The 18,040-nt window shown below is 33.1% G+C and overlaps 1 protein-coding gene across 2 annotated transcripts in view; it reads right to left on the bottom strand.

Annotated features, from left to right (window-relative positions):
• The window catches only part of LOC124369084, a 72,188-nt gene that overhangs the window by 43,259 nt on the left and 10,889 nt on the right, over positions 1-18,040 (bottom strand). For both annotated transcript variants that reach the window (XM_046826802.1, XM_046826803.1), the window contains exons 2-3: positions 16,466-16,652; positions 10,857-11,014 (exon numbers count right to left, since the gene is read on the bottom strand). In XM_046826802.1, the coding sequence (XP_046682758.1) occupies positions 10,857-11,014; positions 16,466-16,652 (345 nt within the window). The remainder of the gene's footprint in view (positions 1-10,856; positions 11,015-16,465; positions 16,653-18,040) is intronic.

The raw sequence follows: 18,040 nt of genomic DNA, 5'->3' as shown, positions 1-18,040 counted from the left end.
TTACTGCGTTAGCGTTTTACCTGTTGCTTGAAGGTTTAAATGTTTCACTTTAGGACTTAACCTCTCACTGAAGGCCTACAGTATTTCCAAACATAAACTGAACCTTTCAGATGCAGTGTAATTTAAAAGTAAAGGTAGGTTTTCCCAGTTATTGAGCTGATTATTTGTGATTTGATAAACCTGCTCAGGCCAGTGGCAACCTGTTGTATGACCAGTCAGCTGATTTTACCAATCAGCTGCCAGGAGTCTTCTGCATGATTTTGTCTTCTGCTTGGTGGTTTGTTTACAAGCATTACTTTGTTAACAGACTATATTTAATTAGCTACTGAATTTCCAATGGATTTTTTACTGTTTACGCTGTTTCTATTTAATTTTAACTTGTTCCTATTTAAAATTGGATTTTTAAATTGGTTCCTTTAATAATCTGTTAGTAAAATCCTGATATGGATAAAACCAGCACCAAGAATATAATATACCCCTGTGGTGTTTATGGTAAATCAGCTAAGATGGATGACATTTTGTGCACAGAACCTTGTAATACATGGAATCATTACAGGTGTGTAAACTAGACTTATAGTGAAATAATAAAATTTCCTGAGGATAACATTATTACATGGACAAAACTGTCTGATAAACAAGGCTGATGATAGTATATCTGATGGCGAGACTGGTGTTAATTGTTCTCTTGCTAAGGAACTAAACAATGCATTGCTGGTAGAAAACGAGGAATTAAAGCAGAATATGTATAATGCTAAAATATTAAAGTCTCCACATGAACTTGAACAGAAGATATTAAAGAAAAGGAAGAAGAAATCTAGGGGTTTGTAAAAGAAAGAAAAATGAAGGAAAGAGATATGGAGGAGAAAACACATTCATTAGAATAAAAACTAAACAAAGAAAATAAGCTTAAAAATGAACTGATGAATCTGGATAATGAACTAATGAAACAAACTCAACTGACCATACATGGCAGTCAGCCGACTATCCCATGCAAAACATGTAACATCTACAAAGAAGAATCAATGAAAATGTTATCAACAATAAGATCCTTGGAAAAGTATATACATACTTAAAAATAATAATGACATGCTAAAAAAAGGGCAAAACAGAGAGAGTGGGTAGTAGCATTATAACACCTGCTTCTATGAAAGACATTTTAGTTGAGAATAATGAGATTAGTCAGTCCTCTGAAAGTTTATCTCCTTTACAGAATCATTAGGAACTGTTTTTACTTTTTAGAATATTTGAAAGATAGACCTAGTTCTGAGCCTACTCCTGTGTTGTCAGGACGTAAGTTTAAATCTAAAATTCTTATATATTCTGACAGCTATGGCCGGGACACAGTGGAAAACTTTTAATATAGTGATAGGAGGAGATGTAAATTAAGAATTTGACATGACCAGAGACCAACAAAGCTCTGATGATCTAAAGAATTTCCACGAAATAACCAGCAATATATGCAAGCCTCATGAAACTGCATCTTATTTTCTGAGTAAAAATAATAGTCCTTATCAAAATTATATGCAAAAGTTTGCTTTTCAAGAAGTAACAACTGATGATGATAAATATAGTTTATAAGTTTAAGCCTTTTGACAGTATTGATATCAAATCTATGAATGTTCTTTTAATCTTCTGAAAAACATTATTTGTAATATAATTGAACCATTAATTTACTGTATAAACAAGTGTTTAAAAGAAGGTGAATTTCCAAGTATCTTAAACTGTCTAGGGTTGTACCTATATTTAACCCTTTTAACTCCGACATCCGATCAGATCGGATATACGAAATATGCTTTAAACTCCGACGTCCGACGAGATCGGATCCATCTGGTCTCGCCAAAACCTCCGGATTCCGATTTATATCGGATTGTTGGTTTTTAGTATATCACTGGCTTAGTAACAAACCAAAAGCTAAAATATTCGGTGTTATGACGTTATACGTGAATTGACGAGTAAAATGATGTATAGTTGCTTACTCTATGTCTGATTTTTTGTGCCGGTGATCACGATTGGAAACCAGCTGTCAGTCATGTTTCCAACGTTACGACTACGTATTGTCGACTTGTAGTGTTTTGTAAACAAAGCGTGTGTGGATTATTCCTTCGTAATTGTGTTTTTATTATTCGTTGAAAATGAGTAAAAAGAAGACGAGTAATGTCTCCTGCTAGTGAGAACACTCTTATAAATAGTTTAGTCGAATCTGGCCTCGATGTTATAGACGATGATTTTGAGTGAATCTTTTCTGGAAACTATTAGTGAGTCGGAAAGTGACAGTGAATTAGGTGAGGAGTTTTTGGATGATACTGATGAGGATCCCGACTTCATCCCAGGAACGGACAATGAAGATTCAGATGAGGATATTTGTAAGTCGAAGTAATTCTTTTATATTAGGTGATAGGCCTATGCCAAACAACACAGATCCAAAACCTAGGCACTCCTGCCCCAGGGCCAAGTACTGAAGTTAACAATGTGAGGCCTGTTTCCTAGGCCTAGAGGAGCTTCTCATCAGCTAATCAGAGTAGGCCTATTGCCCCTGAAAAAGTTTGGAGTGTTGTTGATGATGCTTCTGACTTAGGCTATGACCACAGTTTTTCATACCATGAAGAACCTGGCCCAAAACATTGCCCCCCTCCTGATGCAAAGCCAATCTCTTATTTTAATTTATTTTTTTCAGTACATTTACTGGAAACATTTGTACATCAAACCAATTTATATGCAGATAAGTACTTGAAAGACCATCAAAAACAATCTAAAACCTAACTCTAGAGCTCATATGTGGAAAAAAGTAACAGTAAGGTGAAATAAAAGCATTTTTTGGCAGTTATTTTTAACATGGGAATTATAAGAAAACCTACAATTCAAAGTTATTGGGCAACTGGACTTACTTATAACGCCATGGTTTGGTCAGATGTTTTGGTCGTAGTCGCTTTGAGAGCACTTTTGCAATTTTTTCATACTGTCGACAATCGCACCCCTAAAAAATCCAGGTGAGACTGGCTATGACCCTTGTGGAAAATTTCTCTCCCAGTTATGGAACATTCCAACAGAGTTTTTAGAACATATTATACACCACACAGAGAATTATCTGTCCGACGAGCCTGGTTGGAACCAAAAGTCGCTCCCAAATCCTACAGTATTTACCGAATAAGCACCACCATAAGTGGGGAGTGAAAATGTGGATGCTGTGCGACTCAGTTTCGAATTACTGCTTGGGGTTTTTACAGTTACAGAGGAAACAGGGACAACACAAACCAAGGTAATGGTTTGGCCTTCAATGTTGTTAAAAAACTGTTATCTTTAGGTCCTTACCTGAACAAAGGCTACCATGTTTTTTGTGACAACTACTTTTTGAGCATCCCCTTAGCTGAATTTTTGTATTCGGAGAAAACTCATATCACTGGTACAATGCGGAAAAATAGAAAAGGCATACCACCACAATATAGGGACAAATTTCAAATAGGACAGAAAGTTATATATGAGGAGTGATAGTTTGCTCTTGTTAGGCTACAGAGAAAAGAAATCACAAAGACAGCCTGTTCTTCTTCTTTCGACCAAATCCAAAGCTGAGTCTGTCCAAGTTATGAAACGTAGGGGAAATGTTTCAAACTGTGAAAACAAAGCCTGAGATGATTCACTCCTACAATCAGTACATGGGGAGGTATTGATACATCAGATCAGATGTTGTACTGCTATTTGGACGAGCGCAGAACTGTTCGCTACTGGAAAAAAGTGGTTCTAAACATATTTTCTAGGATGGTTCTAAACGCATACATTCTGTATAAGGAAAACTGTACTGGTAAGCAGTTAACTAGGCTTCAGTTTACAACTGCTATTATTCAGGAACTGGCTCAGGAATGGTTACAGCAGAAAAATGCCACCAACATGGCAGGTGGTGATGGTCGTGTAATCAATGTAGGTTGCGGCAATCAGTTTTGGTGTGGAACCCTTGCCGGGAAAAAAAGAAAGGGAATGTGTAGTGTGCAGTCCTGTAAGCATTGCTGGAGGAGGGAAAAGGAAAAGGTCTAGGACTGCTTGTGTGAAGTGCAAGAGAGGCCTGCATGGGGGTGTGTTTGTCAAGTCATTCGTGTTGAACAAAGTGTATCAAGACTGCAATGTAAATATTTTTTTTGTAAATATAAGCCTAATTAGAAACTATATAGTACTCTTCTATTTATGTTTGTGTTGTGTTGTCAAAAGAAAACTATGTAATGTGTTAGCTGCAAAATATCCTCAACAGAGTGATCAACTTGTGAACTTCGACCAGAACCTGTGAAAATTTTGAATATGTGAACTTATACAAATGTTGCTGTAACATCTATACCGTTCAAGGTAGGACATCCAAATTTTAGTTGCATGTTTATAAATAAACGGTCTTTTTTTTATAAAAAAATAGATTAAGGAGTTAAGTTGAAGTATAATATTAGTTTCACCACGTCAAACTTAAAAAGAAAATTTTTTATAAAAAAAATTTTTTTTCTAAGAGAATAGGAAATATAAGAAACATATTTTATACCAAAATATATTTTTTTACATATTAATCCATTTCAATTAAAGGAAAACAAAACAAGAATCATCATTCTACTACAATAAATAAAAAAGTTACAGAATTTAATGTGCAGCCATGTAAAATACGACAATTTTTGCATGGAGTTTTCTGGCATAACCTAGTAAATAAGAACGGTTTTTTTCCACCATGTACCTTAAAAAAATCACGGAGTTAAAAGGGTTAAGAAAGAGGAGAAAAATTCTCCAGCCAGTTATAGGCCAATTTCTTTGACCCCCATTGTCTCACAAGTTTTAGAGGCTGTAATTTATAATCAGATGTCTAGTTATTTAGATACTTTAAATATAATTTGCAGCCAGCAGTTTAGTTTTAGGAAATGTTGATCCACAGTAGATTTCATTGAATCCTTGATTATTAAGGTCATCCAGACTTTGAATCTAAGATCTTTGCACAGGCAACATTTTGTGACCTGAGTAAAGCTGTCATAAATCTTTATATTTTTCACATACTACTATTTACAAAGAGTAACTCATCCACCCATCAATTACAACAGGACATCCACAGTTATAATACAAGGAATAATGAATGTACTGATACACCTTTTTCTACACTGTCAACATCTCAAAAAAGTTATAAGGCACTAGGAGTGAAAATGTTCAACAAACTTCCTTCAGAAATGGCAGAACCACCTATAGCTTTATTCAAGAATAGGTTGTAAGGGCTATTGGTTAATTTACCATTTTATTCTATTCAGGAATTCTTTGAATCCAAAGAACTGTCAATGTGATATTTTATACAATGTTTGTTATATTAGATTAAGTTATAGATTGACCTTTTGCTATAGTTACCACAGTTGGTCTAAATTATTTTGTCTGTCTTTTAGAGTTTTATAGATTTTCTGGCTTTTATTGTATGCTGACTTTGTCCTAAGTTATTAATATAATTTAATATAGCGGATTTAACTTTCTCTATTACTTGAATGTAAAGCTTAGTGACAATACAATTCGTATTTACTTATAATACAGTCCCAGGGGAAAACAGATCAATACAGCCACAAAGAAATAACGTAACAACAACTAATATTAAATTTCATTTTCCATAACAATTCTTTTAATGCAATATTTTTAATCATTTACAACTCTTAGCATTTTTTTACATTGTTTGGTAGCATGTTAAGATTGTAGGCACATAAACTTCCAGAGTTGTACTTCCATATTTTATTGTTGAATTTAGGTACAACAAGTTTTTTTCTCAATAGTAAGTATGTGTGTTTTCTTTATAAGTGTTAACACTGTTAAATACTTATTAGTTATTAAAATTGTATACAATTTATCTATTTGTAATCAGTTTAAGCATTGGAAAACATCAATATGTGGTAAAATGTACAAAATATTTGGCATAATACTTTTAAGTGTCTGTCTTTGTAGGTTTTCTATACTCTTTAAATTATATTTGGATGCATTTCCCCATGCTCTGAGCCCATATCTTATAACAGATTCACACAGTGCATCATATATTTTTAACAGAGTTTTACAGGGTTGATATTGCTTTAAGTAGTATAGTTTACAAAAGTAGACTCTGACTTTACAAACACTTACTATGTGACTATCCCACTTGAAATTGTGATCAACCAGAACACCTAAATATTTAAAAACTTTAACATTTTCTAAAATACTACAATGAAAATTATGTAAAATATATGAATTAGGATGTCAATTATAATCATGTTGCATTTAAATGGTGGTGAGTGTGTGTATATGTATTGTATATTTTTGACTTAGCACCATTTATGATTAGCCCATTTTTGTAGCACCATATAATTAGCACCAGCATATAAGCCTATTAAAATCCATTTCCACATTTTCCTTAGCTTCTGTGATGTTTTATTGAGAAGTTAACAAAGTTGTGTCATCAGCATGCATAAACATTTTACACTTTTATACTTGCTACACTATTTTCAAAAATAATATACAAAATTGGTCCCAACATACTTCCTTGAGGTACTCCTGATTTCATGACATGTTCCTGTGAAAAACAGTTTCCAATTTTAAAATCAATTTTCTATTATTTGGGTAATCGTCAAATCAATCAAGAAATTTTCCTCTTATTCCCACTGCTCTCAGAGATTCAACTATTTTATTGAACTAATGTGTATCAAATGCTTTTGAAAAATCTATAAAGGTAACCAATATTTGTTTTCCACTATCAATTTCTTTGTTAACATAATTAGAAAAATCTTTCAAAAAGGTTTATGTACTTTTATTTTGTTGGAATCCATACTGGCAATCATATTATCATATTACCTGTTAAATATTTATTCAAACCATTCACTATATGCTCCATAACTTTATCTATCGCAGAGAGTATTGAAATGCGACGATAGTTCTGGTATGTTGTGTGGTATCCAGAATTGTATATAGGTCTAGAAATTGCTATTTTAATCTTATTTGGGACTTTGTCTTCTGAGATCGACTTGTTTATAATCACAGATAGTGGCTCTGAGAGACTTACAGAGAATCTCTTAAAATCTATCATTCTGATTCCATCTATGCCAGGACTTTTCTTTCATTTTTTCCTAAAATATTTTCAATTTGTTTTGCATTTGAGTATGGTAAACACAATGATGTAACAGGGTTATTTATTAATACATTTTTCTGCTTTACATAAGCCTGTGCATTACTTTTATGTGTTATGCTGTGTTATTTTATTTCTTAATATTTTGTATTATTCCTGAATGTTCTACATCTAGATAGGAGAGTGGTCTATTATCTACAAATACGTTCATGACTTAAGATGTGAACTGTTGAAATGCAGAATATGAAAAATATCAAAAGCCTCTGATGGAAGGATATATTTACAGTTTGTCAGTCCCACTTGTGTGGAAAGTAACCAAAATAAAACTATTGCCTTGTTTAAAGATTCAAAATTCTTTAGGATTAGAAAAGAAAAACAGGACTGAATAAGAATAAGAATACAATACAAGAAATTATATAAATAACTACTGCACTTGTAAACAAAATAATATTATAATCTATTCAATACAAAACAAACAATTTATTCACAAATAAACTTGGGTTGGTTTGTTTTATATCAGTGAAGAGGCCAAGTTTATTATGGTTAGTCCATTAAGTGGTTAACAGATATCTAATAACACTTTGACGTTCTATTCGACAAACTAATAAAAAGATGGTTTCATTAAGTCAAAGTCCAAATGTCACGTTAATGTAATGTTCAATACAAACCTAAATTGCATTGATAATTATTAATGTCTGATCACTTTATCACTCTTGCCAATATTTGTTTATGCCATATTTCATAGCACAGCAATCACTATCAATAGGTTATCCAAATACTACGAAGATTGAACTTTTGGTTTGCTTCTAGAGAATTTATGGTGTGCAACAGTAGTAAATGTAAAAAAATCTACTTTTATGGTTGAATTTATTTAATTGAGTCATTATTAACAAAACTGAGCCCAGAACTTATAGCCAATAAATCAAATTGTAACCAAATTTATTACAACCTGTCCTCCAACACATTGCCCCTAAGAGCCAAAAAAATCCTGACAGGGTGTAAACAGCACCCAGCAGTTAAAGGGTTAAATCAGCTGATTAAGCGAGAACTATAAAATGAGCAAACTTAAAAATCTAAAAGTGAAATAGAGCTTGTGTTCTTTATACATTGTTATATAATTGGCTAATCCTATAAAACACCAAAACTGAAGTGTGCTCAGTAGAAAAAAATGTTACAAGTTCCATATTTTTTTCCTATTTAAAAAAAGTATCACTGGATTCTTTGTTAAGTTTACTTACAAAGTGACTTTGGCATTATTTTCTGAATCACCCTATATACCGTTGTGGCTGGTTTGTTGTGAATATAACACAAAAATATTTAACTTCAGCATTTAGAAAGCATATTATTTATTGGAGTTACATTTAAAGTTTATAAGTATGCTATGTAGCTGGCCAATGTCCCAATCTGAGCTCACCATCTTCGGATCGTCCCGAGACTTTACTTCATCCTCTACTCTGATCACACTCTACAAGACACTTATGCGCGCATTATTGGAGTACACAACTGTTGCCTGGTGCCCCTACATGAGGATACACACTGATCTTTGGGACAGAATTCAGTTGAGGTTGGTGCGACTGGTTGGGACACGCATGGGCTTCCGTTACTCTGAAGTACCAGTTAATAAATTTTAACTCTTCTTTGGACGAGACTGTTGGTCAATGGAGATTAATTCTTGAACAGATATTCCTCTACAAATTGCTAAACGGACTTATTGATTGCCCGGAGATTCTAGACTCCATTAATTTTAAAGTGTCAAGAGGAATTCGATCCATGAGTCTTTTTGCTAAATGATTCCAGCCCACTATTTGTGGGCAACACGTATGTATTTCTCGCCTTCTCAATGACGCCATTTGAGGAGCAGTGCTAACATTTTTGGCCAGTCGATGGGAGCCAACAGGAAGTGTTTCAGACACCACCTGAACCCTTAACTTTCTTTTTTTCTTTCCCTCATTTAGTCGCTTAATTGTTCTCTTTTCTGTTAGAGTGAAAAACGTATTCAACGATGACTTTTTACGTGTCATTTTTGTTACGTTTATTGTTGTAGTTACCTAATTTATACTTATTGTTTCCCGTTTTTGTTATTATTTTTTGTTCTTAGAATACTTTTTATGTTCTTTAATTAGTTTATTACACTCATTTTAATTTTTTTTTTCTACCAAGTAGTTTTAATTAAATTAACCCTACATGTTTGTTATTTTAAACTTTTATTGACGTTAACTACTATATTACATTTATTTACCTCACAATATTGTATCTAGTCTGTGTAATGAGAAACCGTTAAAATAAATAATAAAACACTATAATGGATCTCCAAGTTAAAATTTCAATATGATAACCACACATGAAATCTAATTTTCTTACAACTATCTGGAAATGATATTTTTCATTTTAAAAAACTAATAACTAAATAATTAGTATTTAATACAATTAATTCACATTAATTATATTTAGCTTCTTTTTATTTGTTACTTCAATTTACTGCACAAAATAATTTAACCAGGAAGTTATGTTTATCAACATATTAACTGGGTTGCTACAGGAGTCCAATAATGAAATTCCCTGACTTTTCCCTGATTTCCAGACCAATTTTTTCATTTTTCCCTGACTTTTTTCGACGCAATCCCCAGGGTTTTTGGCAATTAATGGGTGGAAAAAAGCGATGTTGAGGCTAACAGGGTGGCAAATATAAAAAAGCAAAAAATAAAGTGAACACAGTTTAATACGTACAAAAAGATTGATTTAAATGATCTTTTACAACACAGAAGTAAAATACGGCGCGGCGGCTGTAAGTTTATTTATGTAAAGGGATTTTATATTTTTTCTCTGACCAACATCGAAATTCCCTGACCTTTCCCTGACTTGAGACCGGATTCCCTGACTTTTCCCTGATTTCCAGTCATGTTTTTTTCCCTGACTTTTCCCTGACTTCCCTGATTTCCCTGACCTGTAGCATCCCTGATTAACCTGATCAGATCATGTATTCGCTCTGTCTGAATCTACCATTGTTGCAGGATTATTTGTATGAACCAAAGGTACAATTATATCACATCATACTCCTTTTTTTATTTATGTTTCTTACAGTTTTTTTCCGGTTATGAAAATTCTTCTAGAATGCTAATTTATGTACAAATAATATGTAAATCCAAAATATTAAAAAAAAAAAAACATTTTTACTAAACTGTTGTACTAAGAAGTTTATAATAATTGTCATAGATATAATATTACTCATACCTTATTAAGCACTTGAACTTGTGAGTGTTTTTCTTCATAAACATTTGATGTAAGCAAAAGTCACTTTTCCGTTTTTGTAAATCTTTCCTGCTAACTAATAATGTACTCTAAGATTTGAGCGATGAACGAATGGCTGCTATTAAGCTTCAAAGAATAGTATGCATTGTGCCTGCCATTTTAACTTTTTAACAAGTTGTAGGATTCCCGGTTTTCAAATATTTTTTCAGTGGTTACATGGCAAAATCTGCTACAAATGTGGTAGTGGTGTGGAGTTTTTAACCCTTCTAGAAGTGGATTAGGCTTTGTGTAAACTAGTGAGTAAGTGAATTACCAAGTGAATGATTTCACATGTTGCAGTATGAGTGTATTCGATAAACTGGTTGACTATATGTTTAGTGCTTTAATTATTGGATTACTAACCCTAAACATCTAGTTTTCTGAAAGTATTACAATACATTTCTTATGCTGTGTATTCATTATTATTTTTAAACAGTGATATTCATTTTAATATATTACAACTATAACGTCCACTGAGTAATATACTCACGGTTTTTAATGTAGACTTTGACAGTGATGTTGAGAGGCTTGAGATCTTTATCAACAGGTTGAGCAATACACGTGTACTTGCCTTCATCCCTTGATTCTAGATTTGTAACTACAAGATTTACTAAATTCCTTGATGACTGGGTCAACACATGATTTTTGCTGTAAGAAAACAATACACAATAATTAACAAAAATGAATTCTTATTTTAAATGTTACAGGATTAATAACAGACAGAACAGAATAATCATCTTCCACCTAAAATGAGCTAGAGGCAATAAATTTACAGAATCTTTACCTGCTTTCAAGCAGGAGATTGCTGAAGGAGACATTCTTTTTCTACAGTTGGCAGTGCTGCTGGTTAAAACATTGAGTTATCTTTTGCTTATTTCTGTTGCAATAGTTGAAAGCGGCATTATTCATCGTCTTTAGAGGAGAGGATTTGACTTTTGTGTAATGGTCACAGAAAAAGCAGTGTATCATTCATTACTTTCTACAATTTTCTTCTAGAAGTCAATATAAACGTTCTCCAATGTAATAGAACATTCATATGTAAAATGTATAGTTCCTAATCATTGAAATTAAAGTTCAAAGGCAACAGCATTGTTAACTATTCACTTGTCCACACATACTTTCTCAAACATAATCAACATTGACATTAGTACTGGAATTGGTGAGGATCCCACACTTAATATCAACTTTGAGTAACCTTCATGAAAATAATTAGACAATTTGTACAGTGCGGTTTTTTCATCACATTTTATCTGTAAACTTTATTTAGTATATCATGAATCTCTTTAATGGTGAATTATCAAGAAAAGTTCTGAGTTTCGTAATGATACACTGTTCTTTAGACATTTAAAAGATTTGACAGGTAAACATAGCCTTTTTGCAAAAACAACTGGTAGCTTTTGACAGCAGCAGCAAAAAAGAGCAGTGGACAAAAGTTTGGCACTTTCATCAACAGAGAGAAATTTCCCTTTCAGTAAGCCTCTGTTTGAATTTGGATGACAGTTCTGGTATATTTTTTACTATTAAACTAATAGATCACAATTTCTTTTAAAAAAAAAAACAAAGTAGTATAAAAATAAGTTAAAATTTAAAAAAAGGACCATCAAACTTTAAAAATAGTACAATTATGACTATAATAAAAATATCACAGTTTATGGCTCCCATTCTAAAATATTACTTAGAAATGTCAAGTATATTTTACAAATTTTAAAAATATATACAAACTAATATCAATAATCAAGGAATGTCTATTCGAGTACAATACCATTGAAGTGTCTGTCTTGCTTGATGGTACAGTCAAGAAAAGCTATAACAAAACGATTGAAAGTAGTCTATTGCCAACAAAAATATGCAAATCTTTTTGTATGTCTGACTGGCCTAATATGCCATTACTGAAATCCTGGACCCAGTGAATTGATGTTTGAAGCCTTTCTATCCCAACTTTTTCATATATTTGATAATTTTTGCACTGTCAAAACTAAACTGGTGAAAGGATAAAAAATTAAACCTAGAAACAGTAGTATTAAGTGGTGAAGATTTACAAGAGCTTAAGGATTGTGTTAGGGCTTTTACACTGTATAAAAAAACAATACTAATTCAGTGGCAGCAAAGAGGGCCTACATTCTCCTTCGTAACACTAATAAAGGAGAGCTAAGAAAGACTAAGCTAATAGCTAATGAAGAGTTCATCAACGCCTCCTCAAATAAATATAAAGCAGCCTGGTCTATCATTGTTGCAGGCAGGGGATCAACTCGAGTGGGACCCAATATACCAGCCAAAGTTTTCTCAGCCCACTTTATCGACTCTGTAGAAGAGGTGAGGAAGGATGTCACTCCTGGCACTACTTCTGCTCAGGAACTCCTCGCCAGGGCTCCCAGAACTTCTGCCAACTTTAGCTGGTGTCCTGTATCTTGTGAGGAGGTGCTTTGTGTGGTTCAAAATATGAAAGCGTCTCATAGCAAGGATATGCACGGTGTCTCCAGTGTTCTTTTGAAGAAAATTATATTTTCAATCTTGTTACCAATCACGTGATATGTAAATAATTGCCTCATTTCTAGTGTTTTTTCCAAGAGTTTAAAAATAGCTCAATTTGTTCCTATCTACAAGAAGGGACCTAGGACCCAACCTAATTCATATAAGCATATCTCTGTGCTACCCATTTTTTCAAAAATTTGGGAAACTGTAATAAAAATCCCGGTGAGCTTCTCATTTGAATCTTCTACATCTTTTCAGATTCTCAGTTTGGGTTTTGAGTAAGTAGAAACACGGTGCATGCAGTGGAGGTCTTGGTGAAGTGAGTAGTTTTGAAGCCCCTCGGCTACTCTATTCGATCTCATCAAGGCTTTTGACTGTGTCCCTAGAGACATATTGCTCTCTAAATTAACTCACCATGGTATAATTGGCACTGAATTGGACCTGAATGTGCAACAACACTGAAAATATATTTTAATTTCTCAATGTTTTATTTATTGCATCTTGTTATCAATTTTAAAATTGTATATTAGGTCATTCTTTATCTTGTTATTGTTTTGAATAAATTTTAAATCAGATTTTTAAGTACTAGTATTATATTCACCAGAAGTACACAGAAATTCTTTCACTCTGTATTTCAGATTATCTTTTAACACACAAGTACCACCATGGATGATGTTTTTGATCTGTTACTGCACAAACTAGATGGTCTGGGTATTAAGGATGATGCTCTTGGCTTGATCTGTTCATACTTGAACTGTCGCAAACAGCGTACAAAAATAACTATAGATAATATTACATATTACTCTGGCTGGAGTAAGGTTGAGTTTGGAGTTCCCCAGGGATCTATATTGGGCCCTCTCTTGTTTCTTGTTTCTAAATGATTTAAGCTATGAAATTCCTAGAAATCTATTTTTATATGCAGATGACACAACCTTACTGATACAAGAAAAATCATTACATGACTTTTTCATAAAAACTAGAACATCACTTGCACATTTAGAATCACGGTTTAAAATCAATGGATTAATCTTAAATACCTCAAAAACTAATGTTATTCAAATTAAACCAAACAATCATAATAAACATTTATCAAATCTTTCAGACACAAAAGGGCTTAACATTGTTGAATCCCAATAATTTCTTGGACTATTTAGTTAATAAATTAAATAGTCTCCGTTATGCTCTCAGCATTTTGTCACAGTGCACATCTTTAGAAACATGTAAAGCAGTATATTATACTTGTGTAGAATCTGTTTTATGATACGGAACTGTTGTCTGGGGTGCACAGAAAAACTGTAAAAAAATATTGGTTGCACAGAAGAGTATAATTAGAACAATTGCTCAAAAAACTAAACGAACTAGTTGTTGACCATTATTTAGACAGTTTGAGACATTGACACTAACAGGAATATATGTTTATGAAGTCATAAAGTTAGTGTGTGATAGGCCTGCCTTATATAACGAGTTTAGCTCACACACCACTTTAATACAAGGAACAATAAAAAATTCCAGTATCCCCACCATAATCGCTCCTTATTTGCCCATCATATATGCCTTTAAAATCTTTTAACGTACCTCCCCATATCGCTTGCCTTGATCAGAAACAAATTTTAAAGCCTGTAAAGGATAAGTTGGTGAACGAGGCATATTAATCCTTGGATGAGTACCTGCTTGATAGTTAGTAACTAATTCGCTGAACCCTCCTGTTTTTGATAGGTTTTAATATTTTAATTTATCTTTTTTATTTATTTGTATTATATTATCTGTTATTTTATATTATATTTTAGGCTGTTGATATACAAAATGTATTTTAGTTTTGGTTAGGATAGTGTATATTTTTATGCTTTGACGATGCAACTGTGTTGTGTATCTTGTACCCATTATAGTACGTTATGTGCAAATAAAAAAATGACTAACATGCTCCATTTCCAGCAACTTTGGAACAAATTTTGGACACTTCTCATTTTCAAATCCTCAGTAAAAATCAAATGTTCTGACCCAATGCTGACTCCAATTTATTCTGCTAGTTCTTGGACTGTAAGACGATGGTCCTCGGTGACTAAATTTCACACTTGTTCAATAACATTCTCATTCCGGTTTGTCAATGGTCTGCCTGAATGCAATTCACTTTCCATTAACATTTGACCATTTTTGAACCAATTGTACTACTCTTTTATTCAAACATTGCTCATGACAGACTCCCCAAAAGTCTGTTGAATCTTGTGAATTGTTTCCACTTGTTAATAGCCAAACTTTAATACAGAAACGATGCTCAAGTCTGAACGATGTCATTTTATAACTTGATAAAAACCACCTTGCACAACAGAGAGGTCTACACTACTATGCTGACTGCCGGCGACTAAAGCTTGGTCACAATATGAAACAGTGCATGCCAGGAATGACAGTCCCCTCCACATCCCCACTAAGCTTGGCCACCAGCGCTTCATTCATTTAAGCGGGAGGACAGAAGGTCTGATACTTTTTGAACAGCCCTCTTATCATTAGTTCCACCTATGACAAATAAATAATTTTTCCTAGATCCTTGCTCAATTTATTTTTACACACTTTAAAGTTTTAAATCAGTAAGATTTGATATGATTTTATTTTTAGTTTTGAAAGATTTATGTATTTCAATTTCTTTGTCATTTTATAAGGTAACATCATGAGATAAGACAAAGAATATATTTGAATGTAGAAAATTTCCCTCTTTATGTTCATTGGTGAGACATGTACTTGTTTTGGAAAACTTCCATTAGTTTCCCAATTATGGAATTTGCAAAATGGGGGATGGAGGACAGTTTCATTGATTCATCCACTTCTTACTGTAATTTTTTATTTCATTTTGAAGCAGTGTAATTGCTGTTAAAAGATTTGCATTTTCTATCTTGGATTATTCAGCTGCTGCTTTAAAATCAGGGTGTGAGTGTTTGCTTACTGATGTTTCATTATTGTTTATATTGATTTTAAGTTCTGAGGCGAGATATTTTTCCTCTTCCAGAGAGATTTCCAATGAAATGCACTTTTCTGTGAATGCGTGCTATTCAAAATATAAAGAGACAGTATACATCAAACATTTTTGACTGCACATATTTGTTACAGAATCTCAAAATTATACCATGGATGGTGTTTTTGTTGGTTTTCTAGTATATGTGTTTGGTGTTCTCTAGTTGAACCTATAAGTGTTGACTAGATCAAAGTTTTATTTTTTTCTTTAGCTATTACTTATTGCTGAAGGATTTTACCCATAATTCTTCTGTTGGGGCTTTTACCACCTAATATCTTGACCCCAACACGTATTAAGCTTTTCTCTTATAACTGAAGAAGTTTGATTGAAGATCTCAAAATGTCTTCACTCAGTCCTGTTGTACACTTCATAGTAGTAAATGTCCATAAAACAACAAACTTCCCCATAAGTTAACACCCACCACCTAACACAACTTTAACTTTAACTTTTTTTGGTGTGTAACTTTTGGAACATCCACCATTTAAAGTTTATTTTAAGTTCGGGAAACATTTTTAATTGGTTTTAGTATTAATATTATAATACCTACTTGAGAAAATAAATATCTACAAAACACTGGACTAATATAACACAGGCGTTTTCGTATTCTTTATGATTTGACTCACCTATTTCTTGAACTGGAAGGTACAGACCATGTGATGTTGTAATGTGGCTCCATATTAGTTGAATTATAAAAAACTGTACAGGTCAAATTGAGTGTCTCTTGTACTCTTTTAATTACATAATCTCGTGAAGAAATAGGTTCAACAACAAGAAATGGAACGTCTTTCTTCAATGTTGCTTCATCCAATGCTGGAAAAAAAATAAAGTAAGTTAGGTAAGTTATTGCAGTACTTACAATAGAGTCTAATTTATTCAACATAAACAGGTAGCCATGATGTTGGATAAACACAAATGTACAATAATGAGGAAAATATAAGAAACACCTGTGCAAAACAAACCAATTCAAATGAATTTATTTATTTGTTATTCAAATTTGCAAAGTTAATTATAATATGAACTAACAACCAGTATATATGACTAAGAAAAACATTATTCTTACTTAGTTTTACGTTACAAAATAGTTCTTGGATAGAATAATTACAATAATATTAAGTCAGTTCTTAATTTTGTTTTGAAAACATTACAGTTTTTACATTTCAATGTTTTGTGGTAAGAAGTTCAAAATACGTAGACCAATGCTCCTTGCTCATGCAGTCAGGTGATCTAATAAGTACTGAAAGTCTTTCCTCTGCTTTTTTTATTAATATTTTATATTTTTATTTATTTTAATTGTCCAGAGTTACTGTGTTATTCAAATGTAAGTGCATTGAATTGCACTATTTTTTCATCACTGTACATCTGTACGATAGACAATAGACAAATTCTTTATTTACAAATTCTTTGAGAATTGTAACTCGTCAAAATTTGTTACAGATCATATAAATACAATTGCGTACATTAACTATAGTTTACAAACAATGACAGAAAATAAATGTCCAGTTTGGTTGTCAGTTTTGCTCTCTGTTCAGGTATTCTTCTAATGAGTAGAATGGATTTTGCAGCAGCCACAACTTCACCTCCTTCTTGGCAGGTGGTTCCACAGTTTTAAACCCATGTAAGAGGGCTTCTCCTCAAACAGAGAAAGTCGATGCCCAAGAAGGTGAAAATCTGTCGCTCGTCTTGTGTTGTAATGATGTGTGTTACATCCTCTGGGAAAACCTCTCTCGTGCACACAGGTTACTGCCTGCAGCACGTACAAGGATACAACCGTCAGAATTGAGAGGTTGATAAAAGCTGGTCGACAACTCTCTCTTGGCTGTAAGTCAGCAAGTGTTCTCAGTGCTTTTTTCTGTGTTACCAGCACACGTTGGAGATTTCCTGCAGATGAATTACTCCAGACCAGGAGACCATAACGAAGGTTCGATTCAAATAAAGCAAAGTAGGCTGTTTTCGCAGAGGGTACATCACTTATTGATTTTATTCTTTTAACGACATACAGTCCAGTACCTAATTTCCTGCACAGGTTGTCAATGCGTGTTGTCCATTTGAGATCTTCATCTATTGTCACTCCCAAGTACTTTGCCTCTGATGCTGCTTGGACGTTAGGCAGGTGCACAGTTTGTTCCTTTCTTGGACCCAATTTTAGTTCTGTTCTATTTAAATGTAATCCATTAAGAGGAGATTTTACATATATCAAA

The sequence above is a fragment of the Homalodisca vitripennis genome, chromosome X (assembly GCF_021130785.1).
Source record: "Homalodisca vitripennis isolate AUS2020 chromosome X, UT_GWSS_2.1, whole genome shotgun sequence".
Taxonomy (NCBI): Eukaryota; Metazoa; Arthropoda; class Insecta; order Hemiptera; family Cicadellidae; genus Homalodisca; species Homalodisca vitripennis.
Note: the sequence above shows the minus strand (reverse complement) of the source record. Positions and strands in the feature narration are given on the sequence as shown.